Source organism: Amphiprion ocellaris, chromosome 15, assembly GCF_022539595.1.
Source record: "Amphiprion ocellaris isolate individual 3 ecotype Okinawa chromosome 15, ASM2253959v1, whole genome shotgun sequence".
NCBI lineage: Eukaryota > Metazoa > Chordata > Actinopteri > Pomacentridae > Amphiprion > Amphiprion ocellaris.
The window spans coordinates 26,698,893-26,725,915 of NC_072780.1; the positions used below are offsets into that span (position 1 = coordinate 26,698,893).

A 27,023-nucleotide genomic window follows, 5' to 3' on the forward strand; every position below is an offset into this window, starting at 1 on the left:
TTTTATGTAAACAGTCTGCAGTCCAACCATGTTCAGCTAAAAACTTCATGAATTTGTTTGTAGTTTAGTCACTAAAGGCTGTTTAGAGCAAACAATTAACTTTTGGCAGATTTTTAAATGACACGTAGAATGAAGCGATTTTTGATGAAGTATCGTAATTTTAAGCTTAGATTTGGTTATTAAAATTGGTATTTTTCTAAATGGAATGGCAAGTCACATATGAGTGGTTCAAAGCCATTGAATAGTTGAAATGGATTTTTTCAGTTTTTACAGCTTGTGACACTGATTAAAGGTATAATTTTGGTGATTTTTTTGTTCATTTTTTTGGTTCTGGTTTCAGAGCATTAAACTGATACTAACATGGGATCACCACATCCATAGAAACAAGTGTGAGAATCTTAACATTGGCAATTTTTAGATATAATTACTTTAAAGCTTGTTTAGAATTAAAATGTCATTGTATAGAAAGTGACTGATCTGCATCAGTATGTCCAGACTAGAAGATTCTAATATGGTCTGTTGGCACACATGTCTGTTGTAGCACTTAATATCAGTGCTGCTGCCTCCTACAAGTAAAGTATAAAATTAGTCATGCAATCTCTCACTGCTGTGGTCCTGAGAGCTGCAGGATGAACCGAACAGTGAAATGAGGTCAGAAAAGGCTGACAAACGTCTGCTTACAGCTCGTGTGGAAACCTGCCCGAGAACCTCCACGGCCAGAAGTTTGACTCATGCAGATCTGGGAAAACACTTTGAGTAAAATGCCCTCTGAGTTAATTTAACATGTCGGGCTTCATGTGCAGGCAGGCAGACAGACCTTTAGAAGGAAGCTCATCTGGAGGTTTGCTTCTCAACTTTGAATCTGTTTTTTGCAGTAAACTTACCAAAAAAAAAGGAGTTTTCTGCCACCAAGAAACTGAACATAATTTGAAAGCAGAAGCATTGCAGACTCTTTGAAACAGTCACTTTATCAGCACTGTGCTCTTATTGCCCTGCTGACTCTTGTTTCTCAGAGGAGACACGAGGTGAGAAGAGGGGAAGTGACACCTCGTCTGAGGGTGATGAGGATGAGGAGCAGCATGAAGCTAAAAGAGGAAAGAGGAGGATTGAAAAGCAAAGGAAAGCGAAGGATGATGTATGAAGAGACGAGGTGAAGGAGGAAAAAGGAGGAACCTGGTCAGAGACGACGCCTCAGTGTGAAGACAGAAAAAAATAATAGCTTTAAGTGTAGACACCGTTAATGAAGTGTACACTAAAAAAAAAGATTTTTTAATTTTCCCTTTTTTGGTTTTTGATTGTCATTTTTAACCGATATATTTATTTTGCAGAATTTCCCTATTACTGATAATAATTAGTAAAATCATGGAAAAACGTATTAACTTATCTGTTTACCATGAAAATTGATAAATAAAATCAGGAAATAATTCCTGTATTTTAATATATTTATCACATTATTACTATTTATGTATTTTTACAGATTTTTAAAAAACATATAGGTTTTGTAACAGTTTGCATTTATTGGAATTTAAAACTATTTGCTGTTATTTTACTGATTAAATACATTAATTTAAATGTTGACTGTAAAATGAACAAACAAACAAAAAACAGGCCAAAAATGTAAATTAAGGCCAAATTAAAAATCTGTATTTTTTTTTTTTTACAAATGATAATTTCTTCTTTTATGAGGTTTGACAGCAAAATTACACTAGTTTTATTCTATTTAAATAAACAAAAATTTTTATTTTACAGATCTTTGCCATTATTTTAAAGGAAAATTATGTATAATAAGGACTACAAGAACGATATTTTCAAAACTTAAAAAAAAAAAAAAACAAAGCAATACTGTAAAGTGTAATTAATTTTTTTTTGCAATTTTGTAATTTTACTGAATTTCACTGTTTTGTGAAATTACAGATAATACCTAGTGAAATGATGTGGATGTTATGCACAGTTTTGGCTTGTTTTTTCACAGTCAACATACAAATTAAGATTTTTTTTTTTTTTTTTTTTTTTTTGGATTTCAAAAATAATTAACATTTGTCAAGTTATTATCTATAGTGTAACCAAACAGGGAATATCTGTAAAAACAAAACCAACCAAAAAACAAAAGGTAAATTGTTCCAAAAACATTACAGTTAAAACCTATTCAAAAACACTTTTTTAAAATTTTACATTGTAGAACAAGTATATCTCTAATATCTCAACAGCTGCTCCCTTGAGTCGTCCATCAACGAGTCTATAGATGCTCCATCTAGGCCACATACACAGTAACATTATGTCATCTTTAAATCAGGATAAGTTTTAATTTATTCTCTTTTCTGACTCTAAGGAATCTGAAAAGCAAACAGAAAAGAGACACGAGGGCTGTCAGAGAGGAAAGAGGAAGGAAAGAAGAAGTGAGGAAGAGCAGAGGAGGAAGAGGAGTCAGTGGTGCAATGCAGTGTTCACCACCCAACCAACACACACGTCTGTTTGCTAGACTTGTGAGGACCATTTCTGATAAAACACTGTCCCTGTGAACCACAAAGTTCTCTTAAACTTGCCAGAGTCCTGAGTTGTGAACCCTCTGAGCACTGAACAGTTTCTGGGTCTTTTTATTTACTCTTGTCACATTTTTACTTGTTTTTCACTGCAATATAAAATCCTGCACCTCGATGGAAGCAGCACAACCATGACCAGAAGCAGAGAGAACTAAAAAATGTCTTCTGTGCAGAATGGCACAATTATAATACTATAAATCATACAACAGTAAGTTTTAACAAAAAAAAAACAACTTGAGTCAACATTTTTCCATTTGCCTGCAGGTTTTACTAATACTGGCCAAAATGATGCCTTTCCATACTATAGATTTTACTATTTTACTAATTAGATTTTTAAGTTTCTTCTGTCTGCTCTGTGTAAACACTGCCTGCAGTTCAACCGAGAAATCCCAGAATTTGTCATTACTTGAAGGTTGTGTCGAGGAACACAGAATTTTTAGTTTTTTACAGACTGAATATTGGTCACGTTTTATTTTGGTGAATGTTTAAGCAACATATGTAGGATGAAGTGATTTGGATTAAATATCGCATTTTTAAGCTTGCATTGTGGTACATTTTCAGATGGAACCCAGTGAGTCGTTCAAGGACAGCTGGAAAGTTCAAAATCCAATTCTGGTTTTACAGTTTCTGGCTGATAAATCATGGAAATTTGGCAATTTTGCAAAATCAACATGCCTTTCAAAACCACCAGCAGGTTTTTTCAGTGGGTTAGTGTGTTTTTCCTCTGAAACTGAAGAATTCGGATGAAGTTGAAGTGCAGCCAGTCCTCACGTTGTTGGAACACGAGCATTAGCATGTGTTGGAGGTGTTGCTGGATCTCCAGGCTGACAGGCTGAGATCTGGTGAACTTCTCCCCCGGAGGGAGCGTTCTGTCTGGGGGAGAGAGGACGACCATCTGGCCCCTTTGGGTGCCTGTGGAGCTTCTGCTGCACTGACGATCAGCTCGGTGATGCTCAGATCGAATCCCTGAAAACTCTCCACTTGTCTTTACTTCACCAGAAAGTTATCAGTGTGGCTCCAATCTGACTGCAGGAAAAATGGTTTTGGCACAACTTGAGGCAATGATGCGTCTCACTGTTGTGGTTGTTTCTCTTCAAAGTTAAATTGATTGTGACTGGAGCAGTTACAAGTTATATAAAAAAAAACAACAACTATGCAACAGATTTAATGGGTTTTTTTGGCTCAGGATGGGCCTTTGGTTGGTGAATTTTGGAAACGGTAAGCATGTTCGATCCATTTACAGTAGAGGTAATAAGCCTGTGTTACCGTTTTGACAGATACACACGTGGACAAAATTGTTGGTACCCCTCAGTTAATGAAAGAAAAACCCACAATGGTCACAGAAATAATTTGAATCTGACAAAAGTAATAAGAAATAAAAATTCTATGAAAATGAACCAATGAAAATCAGACATTGCTTTTGAACCATGTTTCAACAGAATTATTTTAAAAAATAAACTCATGAAACAGGCCTGCAAAAAAATTATGGTACCCCTAGAAAAGACTGGAAATAATGTGATCATAGGGACATGTTCAATCAAGGTGTGTCCTCTAATTAGCATCACAGGTGTCTACAAACTTGTAATCAGTCAGTCGGCCTATTTATAGGGTTACAAGTAGTCAGTGTGCTCTTTGGTGACATGGTGTGTATCACACTAAACATGGACCAGAGGAAGCCAAGGAGAGAGTTGTCTCAGGAGATTAGAAAGAAAATTATAGACCAGCATGTTAAAGGTAAAGGCTATAAGACCATCTCCAAGCAGCTTGATGTTCCTGTGACTACAGTTACACATATTATTCAGAAATTTAAGATCCATGGGACTGTAGCCAACCTCCCTGGATGTGGCCACAGGAGGAAAACTGATGACAAATGGAAGAGACGGATAATATGAATGGTAACAAAAGAGCCCAGAACAACCTCTAAAGACATTAAAGGTGAACTCCAAGGTCAAGCTACATCAGTGTCAGATCACACCATCCGTCTTTGTTTGAGCCAAAGTGGACTTCATGGGAGACGACCAAGGAGGACACCATTGTTGAAAACAAATCATAAAAAAGCCAGACTGGAATTTGCCAAACTCCATGTTGGCAAGCCACAAATGTCTATCATCAGAAACACCTCCCACTCTCTGCATCAGACTGTGAACTCCTCAAGAAGTGCCTTCAGCAACAGACTGGTACACCCTAGGTGTAAGAAGGAACGTTTCCGCAGGTCGTTTATTCCAGCATCTGTTAGATTGTACAATGCCGCACTATAAATTCCACCGTGTACTGTTTGCTGCTGCACTTTTTTCTTCCCCCATTTTAGACACGCATCCTCCTATTTATGTGCAATAACTGATACCTCATCCTCTTGTATAGAATCTTCTACATGATATTTATAAGAAATAAAATCATCTGTATATAATGTTTTTTCTGCAATGTTTCTTTTTCTTATCTGTTCCTGCACTGCCTTTATACTTTTTCTTTGGAGCTGCTGTAACGGTAAACTTTTCCCACTGTGGAATCAATACAGTTTATCCTTATCCTTATGTTCTGGGAGAATGTCCTATGGACAGACCAGACACATCAGCTCTATGTTCACAGGCGCAAAAATGAAGCATATGAAGAAAAGAACACTGTCCCTACTGTGAAAGATGGAGGAGGCTCTGTTATGTTCTGGGGCTGCTTTGCTGCATCTGGTACATGGTGTCTGGAATCTGTGCAGGATACAATGAAATCTCATGACTATCAAGGTATTCTAGAGAGAAATGTGCTGCCCAGTGTCAGAAAGCTTGGTCTCAGTCGCAGGTCATGGGTCTTGCAACAGGATAATGACCCAAAACACACAACTAAAAACAGCCAAGAATGGCTAAGAGGAAAACATTGAACTATTCTGAAGTGGCCTTCTATGAGCCCTGATCTAAATCCTATTGAACATCTGTGGAAGAAGCTGAAACATGGCGTCTGGAGAAGGAACCTTCAAACCTGAGACAACTGGAGCAGTCTGCTGATGAGGAGTGGACCAGAATACCTGCTGAGAGGTGCAGAAGTCTCATTGACAGTTACAGAAATGGTTTGATTGCAGTGATTGCCTCAAAAGGTTGTGCAACAAAATATTAAGTTAAGGGTACCATCATTTTTGTCCAGGCCTGTTTCATGAGTTTATTTTTTTAAATAATTCTGTTAAACCATGGTTGAAAAGCAATGTCTGATTTTCATTGGGTAATTTTCATAGAATTTTTATTTATTATTACTTTTATCAGATTGAAATTATTTCTGTGACCATTGTGGGTTCTTCTTTCATTAACCGAAGGGTACCAACAATTTTGTCCACATGTGTATTTGTGTGTTTTCGTGTCATCTTTGATCATTTTGACAACCAAAATGTCTGTTGTGCTTGAAACCCTAATTAACAAAGTTGATTAAGAAGCCGTTCATCTTTATATTCTCATGCCTTATCCCTATGGTGATTGGTTAAAACTTCTTTGAAGGTGCCAAAAATGCTTCTATGCAGGAAGAACCCTGTCAGGCACTTTATGTTTCTTTTTATTATTTAATATCATCCAGAAGGCATCTGACTGGCACCAGATTCATGAACAATTTGAAGAAGTTTCTATAGCCACAAATAGAACAAAGAGTCCTGCAATTGTCTGTCATATGTCTACTCTCTGTGACTCGTTTTTCACTACAATATAAAGTCCTGCACCTCTATGGAAACAGAACAACCATGACCTGAAGAGGAGAGAACTCAAACATGTCTTCTGTGCAGTACAGTACAGGTCTAATAGCATCATTTTTTTTAAAGAAGGAAAGAAAGAAAACAATGTGAATTTCTTGGACTATTTATTTAACAAAAACTGAGGAAAAACTGGGACTAAGTGCCCACAGGTGTTACCACTACTGGAGAAGAATGGCAGCTCTACAGCTTTACCTACTTGTCTCCTCTCTGCTCTGTGTGAACACAGCCTGGAATTCAGCTGAAACGTTTCAGAAGTTTAGTCACGTAAATGTTGGTCATAGCTCAGTCAGTCAGGGTTTTACAATTGTCACTAGGATCCCAATTTTTTTTTTTTGTTTTTTGCAAAATTTAGATTAATTTATTTTGCAGAATTTTTAAATGAGACATGTAGAATAAAGCAGTTTTTGACTGAATGTTGCAATTTCAAGCTGAGATTTGGTTATATTTTCTGATAAAATGTCACAGATGAGTAGTTCATGGACTGTTTTTTTCAGTTTCTGGCTCTGATAAATGGTGTCATTTTGGTGATTAAAAAATAGATACATGTATTGGAGTTTAGAGGATTGATATTTGGTTTGGACAAAGGACACAGATGTGGAGTTTGCATTTAGACCAGGAGATGTGGTATTTCTGCTGACTTTGGGCAAATGAACCAGAACTCAGGTGTTGCCCACAATGAACTCACTGCTTTTGTGGCATCATTACTACCTGTCTGCGTCACTCAGAGCGTTATAATGCTACAATCTGGGGCATTTTCATTTCAAATGACTTTCGGAAAAGGAAAATGAATCTAGAATGTTCTGGTCAAGAGGTTTGACTGACAGATTGTTGTGTGTCTGTTGTCAGGAGGGACCAGGGACATCGGTTCAGCCCTCACCAGGATGTGCATGAGGCATCGCAGCATCGAGGCCAAACTCCGACAGTTCTCCATGTGAGTAGATCTGATGAACAGGTGTAGCTTCTCCTCCCTGATCTCCATGGCAACCGGCTCCTCCTCCTCCTCCTGCTTCAGCTTCACAATCCTCCATCTTGCTCTCCATCCTCAGTCTCATCTTCATGCTTTCCTTTTTCCATTTTGCATAAATCCTGTTCTTCTTTTCGCTCGTTTTCTCATGCCTCCACCTCCTGCTGTGACGACGTCCTTTCACCAGCCTCTTCTTTCTTAACGTTCTCTCCTGAAAGACCTCACTTCTTTCTCCTCCGTCTCCTTTCCCCTCATCCTCTCCTCCTTCTTCATCTTCCCTCCCCTGCATGAGTCCATTAACTCTCCCAGTATGGAAGGAGGGGGTCGGTCGGGTTGAAATGGGAAGTCGAGGCGTCCAGCTGAGTCGGCAAACAGAGATCCAGTAGCAGGACGATGTAAACAGGAGTCATGTTGGTTTTACAGTCAGACGCATCAACAACTGCACGCACAAACATCTCTTAATATTTTACAGCTAAACAAAGTGTTCCAGATGTCCTTCACGTCCTGCAGCTCCTCTGTGGGGATCCAGAGATGCTCCCATGGGTCTTTAAAAATGTCATAAAGACGTCCAGCTGCCTTGTAGTTTCTTGATTCAGAACTGAAGAAGCATCTTGGATGAAAAGTGTTCAAAAACCTTAAAAAAAAGCCCAGTTGCCTTTTAATGAAGCTCCTTGGACAGCCTGATGATGGCACAGTCTGAAAAACATGGCGACAGTAAGGTGTTAACATGCTTCAGTCAGACTAATCTACTAGTTGATGGACCGTAAACGTATTTGCAAGATCACTGATTATTTTGTTTTTAAGCAAGAATGCCAGAAATTTGTTTGTTCTTGCTCCTCAAATGTAAGGATTTTTTATTTTTTTTGTCTGATTTATATCAAAACTTGCATTTTATTAATCTGCCAGTTAACTAATCTATCAAACCTCTGAATTTTAAGCAGTTTCTGAGTGTTTTTTCTTTGCTCCTGTCACTTTTTTCCTCACTGTTGGCTCATTTTTCACTGCAGTTTAAAGTCGTACACCTCTGTGGCAACAGCACAACCATGTCTAGAAGTACCCATGTCACACCTGATGAGTATGGCTGGTGGAGGACGATTATTGTGTTGGTGTGGCCGTGAATTAGTTCCCTTTGGAGCGAGTGAACACCAGAGTAGGAGTGCCTACATGCCATCGCGTCTCTGTTCAGGTCATTTATGCGGAATTTTCTCCCTCAGACGTCTCAGGATGTTACAGTAGAAGTCAGTGTTGACAGTCCAACCCTTTAGGGTGAATGTAAAAGAAAACGATGCTACTGACCAACACACTTTGTTTTGGAAACTGCGGTTCCTCCACTGTGACAACTGCTGTTTCTGCTCTTGATGGTAGCTGCAGACCCTCTTTTTATCGCTAATATTGATCCTCCACATGAGGGTTTTATCACCCAGCTGAAGACTGACTCAGAATTTGATGTTTGTTCTCTGTTCCAGTTTGAGGTGATAGAACATCTGAAGCACAGATACTGGTGTTGATAATGAAGTGTCGTTGCTCCTCTCCACCCACTACAGACATCGACTTTAAATGGGATTATTATTATCTTGTTGCACATTTCTAGTTCTTGTTTTCATACTATATAACTCTGTATATTCTCATTCAACTACTTTGCACATTCCTGTAAACTGGAAACTTACTACATTTTGTGTTTTATGAACCCTTGATTACACTTTCTGCTAATTTGGCTTATGACTCCGCTTCTTATTTATCTTGTTACACGAACCAAGAACAGCTTCTTCCCCACTGCCATAACTCTACTAAATGGCTGAGACATTCTCAGCTAAAATACTGCTGACTTTTTATTTACTTTCGGTACAGTGCTGCACCTGTTCTCACTTTAGCAGTTGTCGTTTTGCACTACTATGCATATATATTCTTTTCTAGATGTGTTAAAAATAAATAAATTTAAAAAAAAAAAATTCTATAGTTATTTTATTATTCTGTTTTCTTTATTTCTAGAATGGCACCAACAGCCAAAACCAAATTCCTTGTATGTTGTGTACGTACTTAGCCATTAAAGCTGATTCTCATTCTGATACCAACGACTGGTGATGCTTTCGTAATCCGTATTACAGTTACTGTTAAACACTAAAACACCAAGTCAAATTCCTGGTATGTCAAGACCTACTTGGCAATAAAACCTTTCTGATTCTGATTCTGTGTCATGTAACATCTTGACTCATGACGGATGCAGCCGGTACATGATGCACATACAACAGAACCACTGTCAGAACTTTTGGATTGCACCTCTTATTCTAGGCTAATAACTGCTTTTACATTTAATCTGACAGAAGGTGAAGTTTCATATTCTACTACTACTAAAATGTAAATAACATAACATAAATGACCTTGTACAGTAAAGATGTTCCTGAAGCTCCTCACCTCAGATTCAGATTCACTTTATTGTCATTGCAACAAGTGCAACGAAAACTAAGGTGCAGGCCATACAGTGCAAAATACAAAATATATATAAAAGCTTTGTAATAATAAAAACAAAAAACACAAAAAACACAACACTGTTGGTTCTTCCACTGTGAAAACTGCTGTTTTAGTGCAGATTAACATGTAAATTGCATTAATACTGTATGTTCTTGTCCCAGCTAATACTTCCTACTACTTTCTGTTCTGATGTAGCATTTTCAGCTCAGGAACAAATAACATCCGCCCTGACATTCAATCCTACCGTTTCGTGAATCAGATTTATTCTTTAATTGATTACAAGAACTAGAAAAAAAGCCTAAACTGAAACATATGTGCCTACATCTCCACTGCAGCTGGAGAATGTTGGCCTCAGCTGTCGAAATGGGTGAAAAAAAAGTCCTGTAATTGAGACTAATTGCTGACAAGAAGTCAGAATCACCGCAGCAGTGTGGTGTTGATATTACACCAATTACATCTTGTCTTTGCTGCTGATTAAGACCAAATCGAGGCAGAAACTCACTCATAAGGAGACAATTGATCCACTGTTTCTATTCACACATGATTCAGGGCTCCATGTTTTCAAATATCAACTTATTTGATCTATTTTTCAGCCTTCTCATGCACAGACACCCTGACATCAGCTCTCCCGACTCTTACTTGAAACTTAAACCAAATCTCCTCCGATTTCTGTGTGAGGACGATGCTTTAGTCCAGAGTTTTATCAGTTTGTGTGTGTTTCCAGGGTGTTTCTGGACTGTCTGATCAACCCTCTACAGGAGCAGATGGAGGAGTGGAAGAGAGTCGCCAACACTCTGGACAAAGACCACGCCAAAGGTTTCGTACAAATTCAAACACAAACACGAGGAAAAATGTATTTATCTTTGTGAATTTGCACACACTGTGTATGCATATTTAACTGATTGTGTTGATTTTTCCCTCAGCATGTGTTTAAAATGAGTTTTTGTGCTTCAGTGATTACGTTTTTCTTGACAGAGTATAAGAAAGCCCGTCAGGAGATCAAGAAGAGATCATCAGACACTCTAAAGCTGCAGAAAAAGGCTAAGAAAGGTTCGTATTCTCTGTTAATCGAGTTATATTCAGATAATAGGTAACTGAATATAACTCCTGGTACATTTTTCCTCACTGTGGGCTCATTTTTCACTATATTACAAAGTCCTGCACCTCTATAGAAACAGAACAACCATGACTACAAGCAAGAGGAGCACAAAAAAGTTTTTCATGTATCATAAGAAAAAAAAAAAGACGCAAACATTGGTAAATGTGTTTTATTTCACAAAAAAATTAGAACCCGGAATGTACATTTTTCCAAGTGAATACAGGTGTTAAAAATACTGAAAAAATTATGATTCTACGTGCTGTTTTTTACAGTTTCAAATATTATTTTGCTTCCATACTTTCCATACATTCTGCTCTGTGTAAACATTGCCTGCAGTTCATCCAAAAAGTCCCTGAATTTTTGTCATGCGTCTGTTGGTCACAGCAAAATAGCTAATAGCTTTCTGAATACAACAAGCAGTGCAGAATTTTTGGGCTTTTTACAGAATCTAGTTAGTGCAAACAGTTAATTTTTGGTAATTTTTTCAATTGAGACATGTAGAATAACCATGATGAGAAGTAGAGAGAACTCAGAAATGTCTTTTGTTCTGTATGACACAATTTTAATGCCATAAATCTTATGAAACAAAAAAAGTTGATTTAATTATTAAGAAAAGATACAACCAAAAAAAAATTTTCTAAAGGCCCACAGGTGTTAGTAATACTTGAAAAAATGGTGTCTGTACATACTATAGATATTCAGCTAGTTCCACTTTTAATTTGTCTCCATGTAAACACGGCCTGCAGCTCAGCAGAAAAGTCTCAGGTTTTTTTGTCACGTGACTGTTAGTTGCAGCTGAGTCACGAATCACTTTTCAGTTTCACCAAGAAGAACAAAATTTTCAGTTTTTTTACAAAATGTGGTCAGTGCAAACGATTTAATTTAGGTATATTTTTAAATGAGACAAAGAATGAAGTAATTTTGGTTAAATACTACATTTTCAAGCATAGATTTAATTGAATTTTCTGATAAAACAGCAGATTAGAGGTTTATGGACTGTGAAAGTTAAAAATCTGATCGTTCTTTCCAGTTTTACAGCTTCAAGGTCAAATTTTGTTCTGTTTTTATTATTATTATTATTATTATTATTATTATTATTATTATTTAATTTCATTTTTAAAACAGAATCAGATTTATTTAAAATACAGAATGAAGTCATTTTGATGCAATGTCATTATTTGAAGCTTAGGTTTGGTTAAATTTTCCAACAGTACACTATGTCATATAGATGAGAAATTCAAGGAACATTGAAAATCAGGATATCAGGCTTGGAAGATGGGGAGGCTGTTCCACACACTGTGGGGTTGGAACGGATCAGCTTACACTGTGGAAAAAGACACGATGTGCAAGTTAGAAATCTAATGATGCATTTTACAGCTTCTGACTAATAAATGGTGCTTTTTTTTTTTTTTTTTTTTACTAACCTGCGAGTGGATTTTGGGGTTTAGATGGTTAAAAGGTGCATGAAAATACATGAGGATGTAAAAGTTAACGTTATGTTTTTTTTCTTTTTCTAACAAACTGCCTTCTTCCTATCCTGTGGCATCCCATCATGCTCTGCTCCATCCAGCTGATGTATTTGGTAAGTTGTTGTATATCTGCTTCCTAATTACCACGGTTTAAAGCTGTTCTCTAATAAACATGATTCTGATGCAGACGTCAAAACACTTTGTTGGAAAAAACTTAGATGATCTGTGTTTTCCTGCTGGTCAATCAGTTTTGTAGTTAGTTTTGTCTGTTAATCCACTAACTGACTAGTGAGTTAAGGAGCTAGTCAGGTGAAGTTGTGTCGTGGAGTTGCTCGGGTTATCAAACAGCTTTACAGTTGGATATTTAGCTTTGGTCAGTTGGGTCAGCATGAAGTACAGTACATGACAAAGGGAGTAAGGTTGCACATTGTACATCAATATTATGTTTTGCTCTTCAAGCTGAGCTACAAAGAATCGAAGGTAAACACCAAAACAAACTCCGCTTTTAGAACCAGTAGTTCCAGTCTGAACCATCAAACTGAACCAGCCTTATTATGAGTGGAAACAAAAGCTTGTTGTTGCTGCCGACAAAGAGCCCGACGGCTTCCAGCTTTGAATGGAGCCTCCGGAACCAAACAAACAGACTCGGGTTTGACCCAGAGGAAGCTCACATGTGGTGGAGCTGCTCCGGTCATCAGCCTGTTATTACTCCAGAAAAACTCCCTCAGCTCTGGGACAGATGTCAGGAGGCAAGAGGACGCAGAGAAGATTCAAAGGAGGGAAGTAGGAGGAGGAGCTGGTGCTGGAATGAAATGAATGTCAGGAGGGAGGAGATGTAGTTAAAACGAGGAGTCGGAGTTCATGTAATGAGAGAAGAACTGAGGAAAGACCACAACAAAGTGAGAAAAATACTTATTTCCAGAGCTGCTTTGTTCATGGGAGCACTTTCAGCTTTAAATACAAACTGCAGCTACATAATTGGAAACACAGGAACTAAACATGGAACAAAATTTACATTGTAGGTTATTAATTATAGTAAAATGCCATATTAAGATAAAACAAGTCTTTGTTATTGCAGCAAAGAGGATAGTTCCAACAACAAATGACAAATATACATAAATACCATTAATATTGCAGATTCTTTATATATGGAAAATAACAATATTACATATCTACATATATATCTCTATATATTAAAAAACAAGATTGTGACAGTTAAAATGCAATAAATCATAGACGTAAGAAAAAACAATGTTAAATTTGGAAAAATCCATGTGCCAACAGTGAAAGAAATGATGACTCTACATAACATAGGTATTCTAATCCGTTATTAATTTGTTTCCATGTTTGTCACTAGCTGCTCTGTGCAAACACTGCCTGCAGTTCAACCAAACGTTTTGAGAGTTTTTGTTATTTGACTGTTGGTCGCAGCTGAGGCACTAATGGCTCCATGGTTGTGGTGAACAGTGTAGAATTTCTCAGTTTTCTACAGAGTATAAATAAATATATATATATATATATATATATATACATACATATATATATATATATATATATATATATATATATATATATATATATATATATATATATATATATGGATGTTTAACAGTTTTCTACCAACATTCCTGTATTGCATCATTTCCACTCGCAGTGCTTTTTACCTTCATATATTTTAATATTCCTCATTGTTGACTGAAGCAGCTGCACACAATGATTTTATTTTGTGCGACAAATGATGTCTCTTTATGTGAATGCACGCAGAGTTTGATGCAGAAAATCTGAGTTAACAAAGAAAGTTGATCAAAAAAACCCTCATGATGCCTGTTAACTCTGCCTGGGGTTTGAATTTTTGTTGAGCCGACTTACACAAAGAAAGCTTGGCTACGTTGAACTGACTTCATAGTACAGCGATCTGGACTTACACCCAGTAGCAAGTGTTTATTGTAGTTTTTCTGCACTGTGAGTAAACATCAAAGCTGTTGAATCCTACATTCAGTGGAAACAGGAAGCTGCTCCTGTAAATGTTCGTGCCTTCTAAAATCTGCCTTGAGTTTTCTTGCAGTCAAAAGCTGCTCAGTGTTAAAGTTGAATGATGAAATTTGAACATGTGAGCAACCATATACAATATTTTCCTCGAACCAACTACACAAGCAACCCTTTGAATACAAAAGTCAAACAGTGTGTTGTTGCACTCAGATTTTCCTTCATTGGGGTTCTGAGCAAACAAAGAAAATCAAACTTCAACTTTAAGAACACGAAAATATGGGCGAGTACTCACATGTTGTTTGTACTAAAGCTTATCCAGAGTAAATGAAGATGAAGACAGATGAAGAATAAAGGGACATCTAGAGTCGTATAAAGGAAACCAGATGCACAACAACAGGGAGATGAAGACTGAACATGAGAGGGATCTTCTGCTCCAGACGTCATGTTGCTTGAATTCTGTGGGAAACCAGGAATGACGTTCTCGTCTCCACGATCTCTTTATCGCCAACACGCCTGCTGGAAAGGCTCGGCTCCGTCCGACCACAGAGCTCGGCCTCGTCTCACTGGAGGAAACAGGAACTTTAATTGCATGTTTACGTCCTTCCTCAAACGCTGGAGATGGGGTTACCACATAATCGCCTTCAAGAGGGGAAACTCGACCCCAAAGCAGCAATCGGCACTCAGAAATGAAGTCAGTTGATTAAATGTGATGCGGTCGCACTAAAGCAAATGTCTCTTTGGGTTCTGGGAAATTGCGACAGGCAGTTTTCACTCTGTTTTATTATCAACAAACCCATGAAGAATCAAACTCTCAGTGCTGTCTGACTGCTCTTCCTCAATTGTGGCTCCAAGAAGACGAAAAACAAATCCTCTGAACTCCAAGTAGATTTTTTTATTTGAATTTGTTTCGAACATGACTGTTGACCATCATTGGATCACTAATAGCTTCCCCATTGTGCCGAGGAGCACAGTATATTTATTTTTACATATATATATTATTATTTTTTTAAATTTATTTATTTATTTTTACAAAATCTGGTCAGAACAAATAGCTTAATTGTAGGGATTTTTTTTATTTTAAATGAGACATGTTGAATAATGTGATTTTAATAAGTTATCACAGTTTTAAGCTCAGATTTGGTTAAGTTTTCCTTTGGAATGAGGAGGTCAAGGACATTTGGAAAGCTGAAAATCTACTGATTCATTCTGTTTTCACAGTTTCTGGCTAAGACAAATGGTGTAATTTTGGCATGTTTTTAAAATACTTTGAAACCTGCTCGAGGATAAATAATCACTCATAAATATGTACATTTGGTTGTATTAAGCCTCGAGATTTTTTGGCAACAGCTGGTCAGTATAGTTTTCAGCAAATTTTACTCAAATCAAATAAAAATGCTTTTGTTTGGGACAGTTTTCTGTCGCAAACGAATTCACATTTAGAGCTCTTTTTGCTCTTTACAAAAGAAAAATAAATGTATTATTATAAAAATTGCACCATTTATCACAACTAAAAACTGTAACAACAGTTGAATTTTGAGCTCTGACAGTCTGTGGACTCGTTTATTAAGATCAGATTTTCTAAAAAACAATTAAATTCAGGGTAAACAGGAAATTTTTAAAATACAATTATTTTGGAAATTACTTGATCTTCCAATCTAAAATTTCACAAATACAATTTTAATTATCTGTAGTTTGTGATTTTAAAAAATCTCAAGCAAATTTGAGATGTTTGAGCTGAAGGTTTATGATGATTTGAGATGAAATTACCTCCTTCTGAACCCCAAAACCTACTGAAAGGTTTAAAAGGCAAGTTTTCTTTATAAAAATTGGCAAAATTCAAGCTCTAAAACCAGATAGAATAGTTGGACTTTCAACTTTCCCACAGCACATGAATGTATCATTTATGATTTGTGATTCCAAAAATTAACCAAACTTGAGTTTAAAATCATAAACTTTCATGAAAATCACTTTTCTCAATTAAAAATGATCTAAAAATAAACAGTTTACTCTCATGAGGTTCTGGAAAAAAAATAAAAATGCAGCGATTCTCAACTCAACTGAGAATCTGTGACTGACTCTGCTGTGTCATAATCATAATGTGGCCTGATCATGTGTCGAGTATAAATCTGCTTTACTTGGAAACATTGACAACAAAAGATATTTGATCAGGGTTAAAAATACAACCTCTTATGAAACACGAGTGTTGTTTGAACTGTGGCTGTTTTGTAATGAAGCTTATTAATCAGACATCTAATAGTGTGTGTTGTAATCGGATGCCGGCCGTTGTTTGTCTCCTGACTGATGGTTTCTGACTTTAATGTGGTTCAGCAGTTTGTGGGAGGAGTCGCTCGTTGTGTTGAATGTTTGCAGTTTGAGATCAGATTCTCTGGTTCATCATCTGGTTCGTCTGCAGCGATTCCACAGTCTCTAGCTTCATTAGTGATTAAATTAATTGTTGGTGGCAGCCTGGTTCTGTATGATTTCTAAGGTTATTATAAACGAGAGATGCAACAATTAATCGATTAGTTGTCAACTAATTAATCACCAGCTATTTTGAAAATTAATCAGCTTGAATCATTTTATTAAAAGAAAAAGTCAAAATCCTCCATTTGCACCTTCTTAAACATGAATATTTACTAGTTTCTTTCTTTCTTTGAGTCGAGATTTTTCACCATTTTCAGACCTTTTATAGACCAAACTTACTACTTGTTTAATTGAGACAATAATGGATAATTAATTTTCAGTTAAAAGTCATCAGTATCAGCCCTACAGTTAGAACCACCCACCTAATAATAATAATATATAGACCCAAAAATGTATCAGTAAATGTAAAAATACAGAAAGATCTTAAATAAAAGTTGATGTATCAAAAAACTTACAACAAAATTAAAGATCTAAATTTAATTGTCATTTTTTTATGATCTAAAGTATTTATTTTAATTTATTTAGCCATTTTTAAAAAAATATTTACTTATACAGAAGTCATTTTTGTCCTTCATAGATGTGTGAAATTTTTTAATTAGTGAAATAAAAGTGGAAGTATTGAAACATAGTACTAAATAAAGATGTTAATTTATTTTTACTAGAATAAGATATTTATTTTTATTTATGTTTTTTTGTTTGGTTGTTTTTTTGTTTTTTTTATTACATATTTACTTGAAAAGAAGTCATTTTTTGTTCTTCATATATTGGCGGAACAAATGACTATCATTAAATCAACCAATCACAACAGTATTTATCATTTTTTTAATTGCATAAATATATATTTTTTTAAGTATCTGCATACATAGTAAAATGAAAAAACGTTCCTCACCAGTGCAAGCACTTAAAACTGAAAAAAATAAGAACATTCAGATAAACAAAAACAGTAACAACTACAATTATGTAGTGGATGTCTAAAAATAGCAGCAGGTTAAAATTTCACAGGTAAGAAGGATGAAAAAAAGTGCGGAGATTCTCTATAGAGCTGTAATGATTAGTAAATTTATTGTCAACCATTCTAATATTGATATTAATCTCCATGTATTGTGATGATCAAATCATCAGTCTGAATAACTTCTTAAGCATAAAATGCTTCTTAAATGTGAATATTTTCTGTTTTTATTTTTTCCTCCTCCTTTGTGACAGTAAACTGACTATCTTGTGAACACACACAACATTTGACATTTTCTAACCTGTTATAGACCAAACAACCACAATGCACAGACTGAGCGACAGTGAACATGGTTAGTTTGGGCCCTGTGTCTAGCTGTGTGTTGCGTTTCCAGGCCGTGGAGACCTGCAGCCTCAGCTGGACAGCGCCATGCAGGACGTCAGCGATAAATACCTGCTGCTGGAGGAGACGGAGAAGCAGGCGGTGAGGAAGGCGCTGGTGGAGGAGAGGAGTCGCTTCTGCTGCTTCGTTTCCATGCTGAGGCCCGTCGTGGTCAGTCGTTCATCCGCACACAGTTTCTACATTAATCCTCCGAACCCCTGAGCAGTTTCTGGGCGTTTATTAAATCACTGTGGGCTCATTTGTCACTGCAATATAAAATCTTACATCTCTATGGAAACAGAGCAACCATGAATAGAAGTAGAGAGAACTCAGAAATGTCTTCTGTGTAGCATGACACAGTTTTAATGCCATAAATCATAAAAAAAAGAGGGAAAAAAACTAATGTTGAATTTGTTTGATTATTTGTTTTGCAAAACTTGGGGAATCAAAATGTCTGCTGTCTACTGGGGAAAAATGCTCTATTCTTAGTCTATATAATTTAGTACTTGAATTCTAATTGGCACATCCTGCAATTCAACCCAGTTTGGCGGAAAAGTCCCTGAATTTTGGCCTCATTTTCCAATCACGAAGTATTACCAGCACTGGAAAAAAAGAGATATTTTACTGATTACATTTTCATTTTCCTCTCTGCTCTGTGCAAACACTGCAGTTCAGTCGAAAAGTCCCTGAACTTAATACAGTTGTGCCAAGGACTGCAAAAATGTTTAGTTTTTCACAGAACATCTAAAAAAAAAAAAGGCTAATTTTTTTGACGATTTTTAAATAAAACCTGTAAAATGATGAAATAGCAACGTTTTAAGCTTAGGTTTGGATTTTGTCTCCCAACCGAACAGCAAATCTATATTAGCTTTTTTACCAACTACATATTTTTTCATACTTTAATATTTTAAATTCTTCACTATAAACATTTTAGTTTTTGTTTTCCTACTTGTCTCCTCTCTGCTCTGTACAAACACTGCCTGCAGTTCCACCTAAAAGTTTCAAAAATTTTTTGTCACGAGTGTTTTTCACAGTTTAGTGACTGACATCTTTCTAGTTGTGTCAAGGAACACAAAATTTTTTGTTTTTTTACAGAATCTAGTTTCTGCAAAGGGTTTATTTTTGGCACATTTTTAAATGAGACGTAGAATAAAGTGATTTTGATTAAATGTCATGATTTTAGGCTTATATTTGGCTCATTTTATTGGCAAAGTCCAAGAGATTCAGATTCTGGCTGATAAATTGTGTCATTTTGGTGATTTTTTTTCCCTTTAAATAAAACATGCTTTTGAAACATGTGGGTAAGTTTTGGGGTTCAGAGGGTTAATGTTACTGAAATCTCTGAAAACCTCACAATCCAAACATTAGTCCTCCAAACTACAGCTGAATACAAACCTCCAGAGCAGCAGCTGTTGTTTGAGAGTTGGTGGATGTTTGCTGATGTCTGTTTGTCTGTCAGGAGGAGGAGATGTCCATGTTGGGGGAGATCACCCACCTGCAGACCCTGACAGACGACCTGAAGATTCTGACCATGGATCCTCACAAGCTGCCGGCCTCCAGCGAGCAGGTACGTTCACCTGGACAATATAATGTAATGTAACAATATAATGGACATTTAAAGCAGCCAAATTCTGTATAATAAATCAGGACTTGGGACTTCCCAGAATTATTTTCAGGAACTTTTTAAGCACATTTTTATAATTTTTTTTCTTTTGTTTTTTGGGCATCTTACGACCTTTTTTCTTGACTTTCTGTGTCCAAACCACTCACCAGCTTGTGCTCTTTATATGAATTTTTGCAAACCACTTTTAGAAGTTTGTTCTTTCACAGTCGTAGTTTATGAGAGATGGAATAATGAGATATTTGGCGCTTGTGACCAGAGCTGTGAAATGAATTAATCATATTTTGCAGGGAAAAATAGAAAATATGATAAAACACTTGTTACCCTAAGCTCACCAGCTGCTTTGGGATGCTTGTTGGTATAACAGATCTTAAAATTCACATGTCAAATACTGATTTTATAACTCCTTCAGGGACACTGTTGAGCCAAAATACTTCACCTGCATACAAGCTGATCAAATACCTGCACTGAATAAAGGGGAATTCTTTTCCCACAGCTGATAATTGTGGGTTATAGGCTGCTGACAATAGAGGTGAAACTTAGATCAGCTGTTCAATTACGTGCTTTTTCCTGCAGGTTGTTACCTCACCTGGACACTAGCATCCTCCCACAGGAGCTTTGTTTCTAATGTTCCTGCTTCTTGTTCCGGTCCATCCAGGTGATCGTGGACCTGAAGGGCTCCGACTGCACCTGGTCCTACCAAACTCCGCCCTCGTCACCCAGCACCACCGTATCCAGGAAGTCCAGCATGTGCAGGTTAGCGAGGGTGCAGCAAACTGGCCTCAGGGTCTGGACTCTGCTGCCCCCTTGTGGTTTAAAAGTGGAACTGCAGCTTTTCCTCATTTATATCTGGGAACTGTTGAGCTTTAGAGAGGAGAAAAGTTCCAGATTTTGTTGTTTTGCTGCTCTGTCCTGTCGTAGAACTCTGAGAAATCACAGTAACTGTATCTGGAGTCCTCATGTGTTTTATAAAATGAACTCTACATGATATTAGAGCTTTTTTTTTTGCCTACTGGCATGTTGTGGGCTCATTTTTGAAATGTTCAGTAAAAATAGAAGAAGATAAAACTTAACTAATCCCGAAAGAAATTCTTTTGCCATATTACTCAACAACAAACAAAATGCTTTTATGTGATCCACCTCAAGTCCACTGAGTTGCAGATGTTTTCTGTCTGACACGTTTGTTGACACAAGATTACAAAAACAAAAGTCATTTGTTGAAATTGACATTTTTGATGGAGAATATTCCTAAGCTTGTATTTTGTCCTTTAATTTGAAGTAGTGAATGACTTTAGGTGGCTGAATACGTTAAACATAGCATGTATACTTTTCTTTAAAGAAAGTGCTGATTGGATGTTTTCAAGTTCAGAAGTATGTTACGCATTTCGTAGCAACCACATAAGTTATGGGAAAATGTCAATTTGTCTTGTGTAGTTTTTTTCACCCTTAGATGCATAAGTGGGTCAAAAATGACACGGTGAGGTCGTTTTCTTGCAATATCATTGTAATGAAAAGTTTTTATCATTTCATATTCCAGCTACTCATCAAAACATGTTTTTGACATCATTCCATTTAAATCTTAAGTTACCTTTTATACTTTTCAAGAAATTGTAATATTTGTATTACTACCCCAAGCTCTTTATCACTGACAATATCATACAAGAGGTGACACAAACTTGGATGGAAGTTGGGATGGAGAGCAGCAACAGCTGGAGGAAAAGAGTGGAAAAATGTCCACAAAATGGATGTTGACAGTCTTCTATTGCTGTTTTGTGTAATGTTCTTCTTTTTCAGTTATCGAAATGTTCAAAATGTGTTATAAAGTGAAAAAGAAACATATTTCAAACATGAAATCATTCTTGTGTGGACAGAAATATAATATAAACAAACAATGTAAATTGTTATTTTTAACCAAAGTAGCAAAAATGGCATAAAAACACATTGATTCTTATACGGGTCACTTATGGAAGAGTGTAGTTTCCAATCACTTGTGTATCTAAGGGCTAAAGAAAAAAAACGGCTTTAAAAAGCGCTGAGTAGAGAAGCAATCAGATATGTAGGTACATCGCTAAAAATAAAAATAAGTCAGCTAAAATAAGGCTAGAGAATATATGTGATACTGAGGTAGCAAATATTGTACATAAAAAATGTACAATATTGCATATTACATGGACAACCTTTGGACAGAACCACGTCCCAAGACTAAACTTATCAGCTGCTGGACCCACTTTCGCTCGCTGGACATCAAACTATTCCTGGAATTGGTAGTTTTAATATTTTAATGTAAGTGTTTTCATGAGAAAAGCTCCTTCCTCCTGAAATCTTGTCCCTGGTCTCCGTCCCACAGCAGCCTGAACAGCGTGAACAGCAGCGACTCTCGCTCCAGCGGCTCCCACTGCCACTCCCCCACCTCACACTTCCGTTACCGGGCCTCTTCCTCCTCCTCCTCCTCGGTGCTGCCCCAGCAGACGCCGGCCCGACTCTCCTCCGTCTCCTCTCACGACTCCGGCTTCATCTCCCAGGATGCCTTCCAGTCCAAATCGCCGTCGCCGATGCCTCCAGAGACGCTGCAGGTGAGTCTCGGCTCAACGTTTCTGGTTAATTAGCAGATCGAGACGAGCAGAGACGTATGAAAACGTGAATTCTCCATTAACGTAGGAGGTCTGAGGATGCTGCCTGGTTGCTAGGATACTGTATGCTAATTAGCCGGAAGCTGCAGCTCATCTGTGTGTGTTTATGTTTGCTGAATCACTTCAGCCGCCACAGAGGGCAGTCAGATGCTTCCTAAGCTGGGCTTCATGGGAAAAGTGAGGACACAAAGAAATCAAGCTGCAACAATTATGTGTTTCCATGACCAATCGTTTCCTCTGTTCCTGTGGTTTACGTTTTGTTTGATCCAAAACCCAGAAATGTTCAATTTTCAGTCACGAAAATCAAAGAAAAGCAGCATCTTTGCTTTAAAAAAGAGGAATTAATCAATATTTTAAAAAACAGTTGTGTAATCTTGTACTATTTGGATAATTGTTGCATATTTTAAAGAGGTTTCTTCTCTTAAACTACAAAAACAGCTGGTTTAAGTAAGCAATTTTTCATATTATAGAAAATTAGCGTTATACCAGATGAGGAGCATGTTCAAGTGACGTTCAAGAGCTCCCACTGTTCTGAATCGTTCAAACTGTGTGATTTTATCCTTTTCTCTGCACAAAAACCAAAAATGTATGCAATTCTAACACTGAACTACCCACCCTGCTATACTACACTGTACAAGATGTGGATATGAAATAATGCTGGTTTTAATGAAAAACACTTTCATTTCGGTTTCTTTCCTTTCCATTCTGGTGTTTTACTGAATTCAAAGCAGTGCAGTGTTTCATCTTCCACGAATTTGCTCAGAAGTTTTCCCTTTACGTCGAGACTTGATTTATTCTTCTGAATTTCAAGCAGTTTCTGGACGTTTTTTTTTTTTTGATTATTTTACATTTTTACTCACTGTGGGCTCATTTTTCACTGTAATTTAAAGTCCTGCACCTCTATGGAAATGGCACAACTATGGCTAGAAGTGGAGAGAATTAAGACATGTCTCTTGTGCAGTATAATATAGCTATGATGTCATAAATCATAAAAAAGATTAAACAAAAGTTAAAAAAAAAAAAAAAAAAAAAAACAACACGTGCAATACTTTTCCATGTCCGGTTGGTCACAGCTGACTCAAGAATAGATTCTAAGTTACACTATTGTTCAAAAGTTTGGGTCAACCAGAGAATTTCATGTTTTCCATGAAAACTACACTTTTAGTCATGCGCTAACATAATTGCATAAGAGTTCATAAATCATCAATTAGCCTTTCAACACCATTAGCTAACACAATGTACCATCAGAACACAGGAGTGATGGTTGCTGGAAATGTTCCTCTGTACCCCTATGGAGATATTCCATTAACAATCAGCTGTTTACAGCTAGAATAGTCATTTACCACATTAACAATGTCTAGACTATATTTATGATTCATTTAATGCTGTCTTCATTGAAAAAAATGCTTTTCTTTAAAAAAATTAGAACATTTCTAAGTGGCCCCAAACTTTTGAAGGGTAGTGTATGTTGAATTTTTTTGGTTTTTACTAATTTCGTTAGGGCAAACAATTTATATATATATATATATATATATATATATATATATATATATTTTTTTTTTTTTTTTTTTTTTTTTTTTTTTAATTTTTAAAAATGAAACATGCAGAATAAAGTAATATTGATGAAATGCCACAATTTTACACTTAAATGTGGATCATTTTTCAACAGAACCAATAGTTAAATATGATCAGTACCTTTGAAAAATTTAAGATCTGCCGTTTTTCTATTTCTGTAACTAATAGAGGATGACCTGCTGCACTGTTTGTGTTTTTACAATTTCTGGCTTATTAATAGTGTCATTTTGGCCATTTTTGAAAAAAAAAAAGAAAGATAGACTTCTTTTCATAGCTGATGGCAGGTTTTGGTGTTCAGATGGTTAAAGGGGAATTCTAAAAGTCACATGGTGCTGGTTCAGGTGAATAGAGAAGACCATTTTCAGCCAAAAACTACCTGATGAAGGATGGAACCATTTTCCCAAAGCTGTCGCTTCCTTCTTCCAACTTCTTCTCGCAAAGTTTCTGTTTGTCATAGAAGCTCCATCTACAGTTCAGTTCTTCATAATAACAAGAAGCCCATCTTTTATATTGCAATATTATCTCACACAGTCGCCTGTCTGCTCGTGAAAGTCTTGATTTCTGGATCTTTACAGTCTATACTATACAGTCACAGCCAGCGACAGAACCTTAACTTTCTCCTTAACTTCAGTCTTTTTCTGTATGTGAGAACTGGACAAAAATCAGCCTTTAGATTCCATCAGTGCTTCTTTACTGAGCATCAATCCAACATGACAAAAAATATGCAGTCATGAATTATTTCTGCCATAAACTAAGAAAAAAATGATCAAACATGTCAACTTCGTCAGGTTTAACTGAGCACTGAGACGACTTTCTGTATTTTTATGGCGTCACACTGAATTATTCCTAATTTTTAAACTAATATGGAGCCTTTTGTACATGATTTTGACTCTGTCCAGTCATCACAGTCTTCAGCTTCTCATTCCACCTGCTGAACCTGCTTCTGCTTCCTCTAACACTCTTTATTTATCTAATCCATGCTTGTACTTGCTAATTCTTGTGTTCTGCTTTAACCACTAACCCGTGCCATGCTTTGTTTGTGTCAATCTGTTTTCTGTTTCATCCTGCAAACTGCTGCCTCTGCTTGTGTTTTTTTTGTGTGTGTGTGTGTGTGTGTTCGCTGTGCACAACTCTGCTGCAGTCCAGTGTTTCTGCTTTAACCTCTCAGTCTGTCAATGAGGAGCCTTCCTCTTCCTCCTCCTCCTCCTCCTCCTCCTCCTCCTCTTCCTCACCCTCACGCCTCGAGCAGCAACAGGTGAAAAACCACATGTGGAAACACACAAATACACACTTTAATGTAGCCGTCACACCAGTCTGTTTCTGTTCTCGTGTGTTAAGGTGCTACACAGAGCTCTGAAGCATCAAAGTATCTACAAGGGCTATAAAAGTTTACGACTCCCTTGAGGAAGTTGCTTTTCGACGCTGAATGATGGTTGATTTAATTTGACTTTTTGACAAGAATTTACAGAAAAAAAACTGTTTCATGTCAAAGTGAAAACAGATTTCTACAAAGTAAATGTAAATTAATTCAAAATAAAAAAATAAAGTGAGTGAACATTTTTCAGTGTTGAAAAGCATTAAAAGGGAAAAATTAAAAGGGAGATGAATACTTTTTATCAACACATATTCAGAACATATATAATAGGTAGTAATATGATGAACATACTAGTCTTCGTATCATCAGATAATAAGTAAATCTAAAACGAACATAAATCTGTTTTTTTTAATCAGTGGAAAAAGTGTTTCAGGTGTCAGAATAAAAATAAATCGTGATCCAGTGTTGTTGTTTTTTTTTTTGCAACAACTGCTTTCAAAAAATAATTTTGTACAATGAACCAGAGAAAACCAAACATCTTTTTTTAAAAAACAAAAAAATTCCTTTCATCATTTCTCATTTGAGAGAGGTTTTTTATTTGATTTTTTTTTTAGATTTGCTTTTTTACATCTTACTTGGGCAACAGTAAAATGTAAAAAAGTCTAAATAAAAGACAAGAGGACCGAATTACCATTACTCTGCGTCTTTCTTTCGATTTAGCTTGATTGACATGATTACATTTTTGTTTTTGGGGTAGAAATTAAAAGACAAAAACAAAAAACAAAAAACCCATGTGACCTCTGATTTTCCAAACCAAACATGAAAAAAAAAAGATTGCTGAAAAACCCAACAAGGATGATGTTTGATTGGTTTCTCATTTTTGACACCTGAAACAGGTTTTGAAACAAAGAACAGAGTTATGGTTTTTTTTTGTTATTATTGTAGCAAAACATCCAGTATGGGTTATTTAATGATAGCCAGACTGTAACCATGTTGACCTGTGTTCATGTTTGTAAAGGAGATTAGCAGATTTAGCTTTAAATGAAATTTAAAAACAGCTGGGGTTCAATACTGAATTTTAAATACTTCCAGTCCTTAATAAATCCAGTTTTGTTCAGTGTTTAACTATTGCTAGCGACATGTACCACCTTGTACTTCTGTCATGTTTTCACCTCAGTCATAACCATCAGCTTTAATTTTTGAATTGTGTTTCTGACTTCTTCATCCATCACCTTCAGTTGCCAAATGGCTTTGAACATCATGCAGCCCTCTGTCTGCACGGAGTGGTACTGCAGACCCAGGACATCCACCTCCACCCTTCATACCTCACCTCCTCCTCCACTACCTCCCCCATCTCCTCGCCCTCCTATTCGTCCATTTCTCCCACATGGCCATGGTGTCGCTCAGGCTTCAGCCAATCAGGAGATTACCCGCCTCTCGGCCCCTCAGGGCTTGGAGTGATTCTGTCATCCACAGTTCCATCCTGGAAGGTTTGACCCACACTCCACCCCAACCTCCTCCACTTTACCTCCAATTTATCCTGGTTTCATCTTTGCCCCCTTGTTTTGATTTTTTTGTCCTCTTAGTTCATTCATTTAGATGTTATTTTCTTTGTCTATTTAATTTGAACACAACAGATTTCAACCATCTTGTATTTTGGTTCATCTCATCATTACATAACTGTCAGTTTTGTGATATACAAGCTCAGCTTAAATCAACTCTACTGACACATTTCTGCAAAATGTCAGGTTTCCTACAACCATCTTTATTCAACTTAAAAGCAAAGCCCAGTCTATTCTTAGCATTTTGATTATAGTGTTTCATTTAGTGTACAAAATGTCAAAATTACTAACAGTTTCCATCAAATATCATAAAAA

At 36.6% G+C, this 27,023-nt stretch overlaps 1 protein-coding gene and 1 long non-coding RNA gene across 4 annotated transcripts in view; one reads left to right on the top strand and one right to left on the bottom strand.

The window, feature by feature from the left end:
* LOC111578860 (protein MTSS 1-like) overlaps positions 1-27,023 on the top strand; it is an 84,997-nt gene that overhangs the window by 52,661 nt on the left and 5,313 nt on the right. The window contains exons 4-12 of one of the 3 annotated variants that reach the window (XM_055017965.1): positions 7,108-7,192; positions 10,419-10,510; positions 10,670-10,744; positions 12,364-12,375; positions 18,019-18,176; positions 19,465-19,572; positions 20,285-20,382; positions 21,974-22,199; positions 24,973-25,086. In XM_055017965.1, the coding sequence (XP_054873940.1) occupies positions 7,108-7,192; positions 10,419-10,510; positions 10,670-10,744; positions 12,364-12,375; positions 18,019-18,176; positions 19,465-19,572; positions 20,285-20,382; positions 21,974-22,199; positions 24,973-25,086 (968 nt within the window). Of the gene's footprint in view, positions 1-7,107; positions 7,193-10,418; positions 10,511-10,669; positions 10,745-12,363; positions 12,376-18,018; positions 18,177-19,464; positions 19,573-20,284; positions 20,383-21,973; positions 22,200-24,972; positions 25,087-26,384; positions 26,637-27,023 lie in introns of all 3 variants that reach the window. The other 2 variants (XM_055017964.1, XM_055017966.1) reach the window with 2 other exon arrangements.
* LOC129350686 (uncharacterized) lies at positions 10,947-14,965 on the bottom strand. The gene is made up of 2 exons (XR_008604168.1): positions 14,544-14,965; positions 10,947-13,064 (listed from the first exon to the last, which is right to left on the bottom strand). It is a non-coding gene; the product is annotated as an uncharacterized LOC129350686 (long non-coding RNA).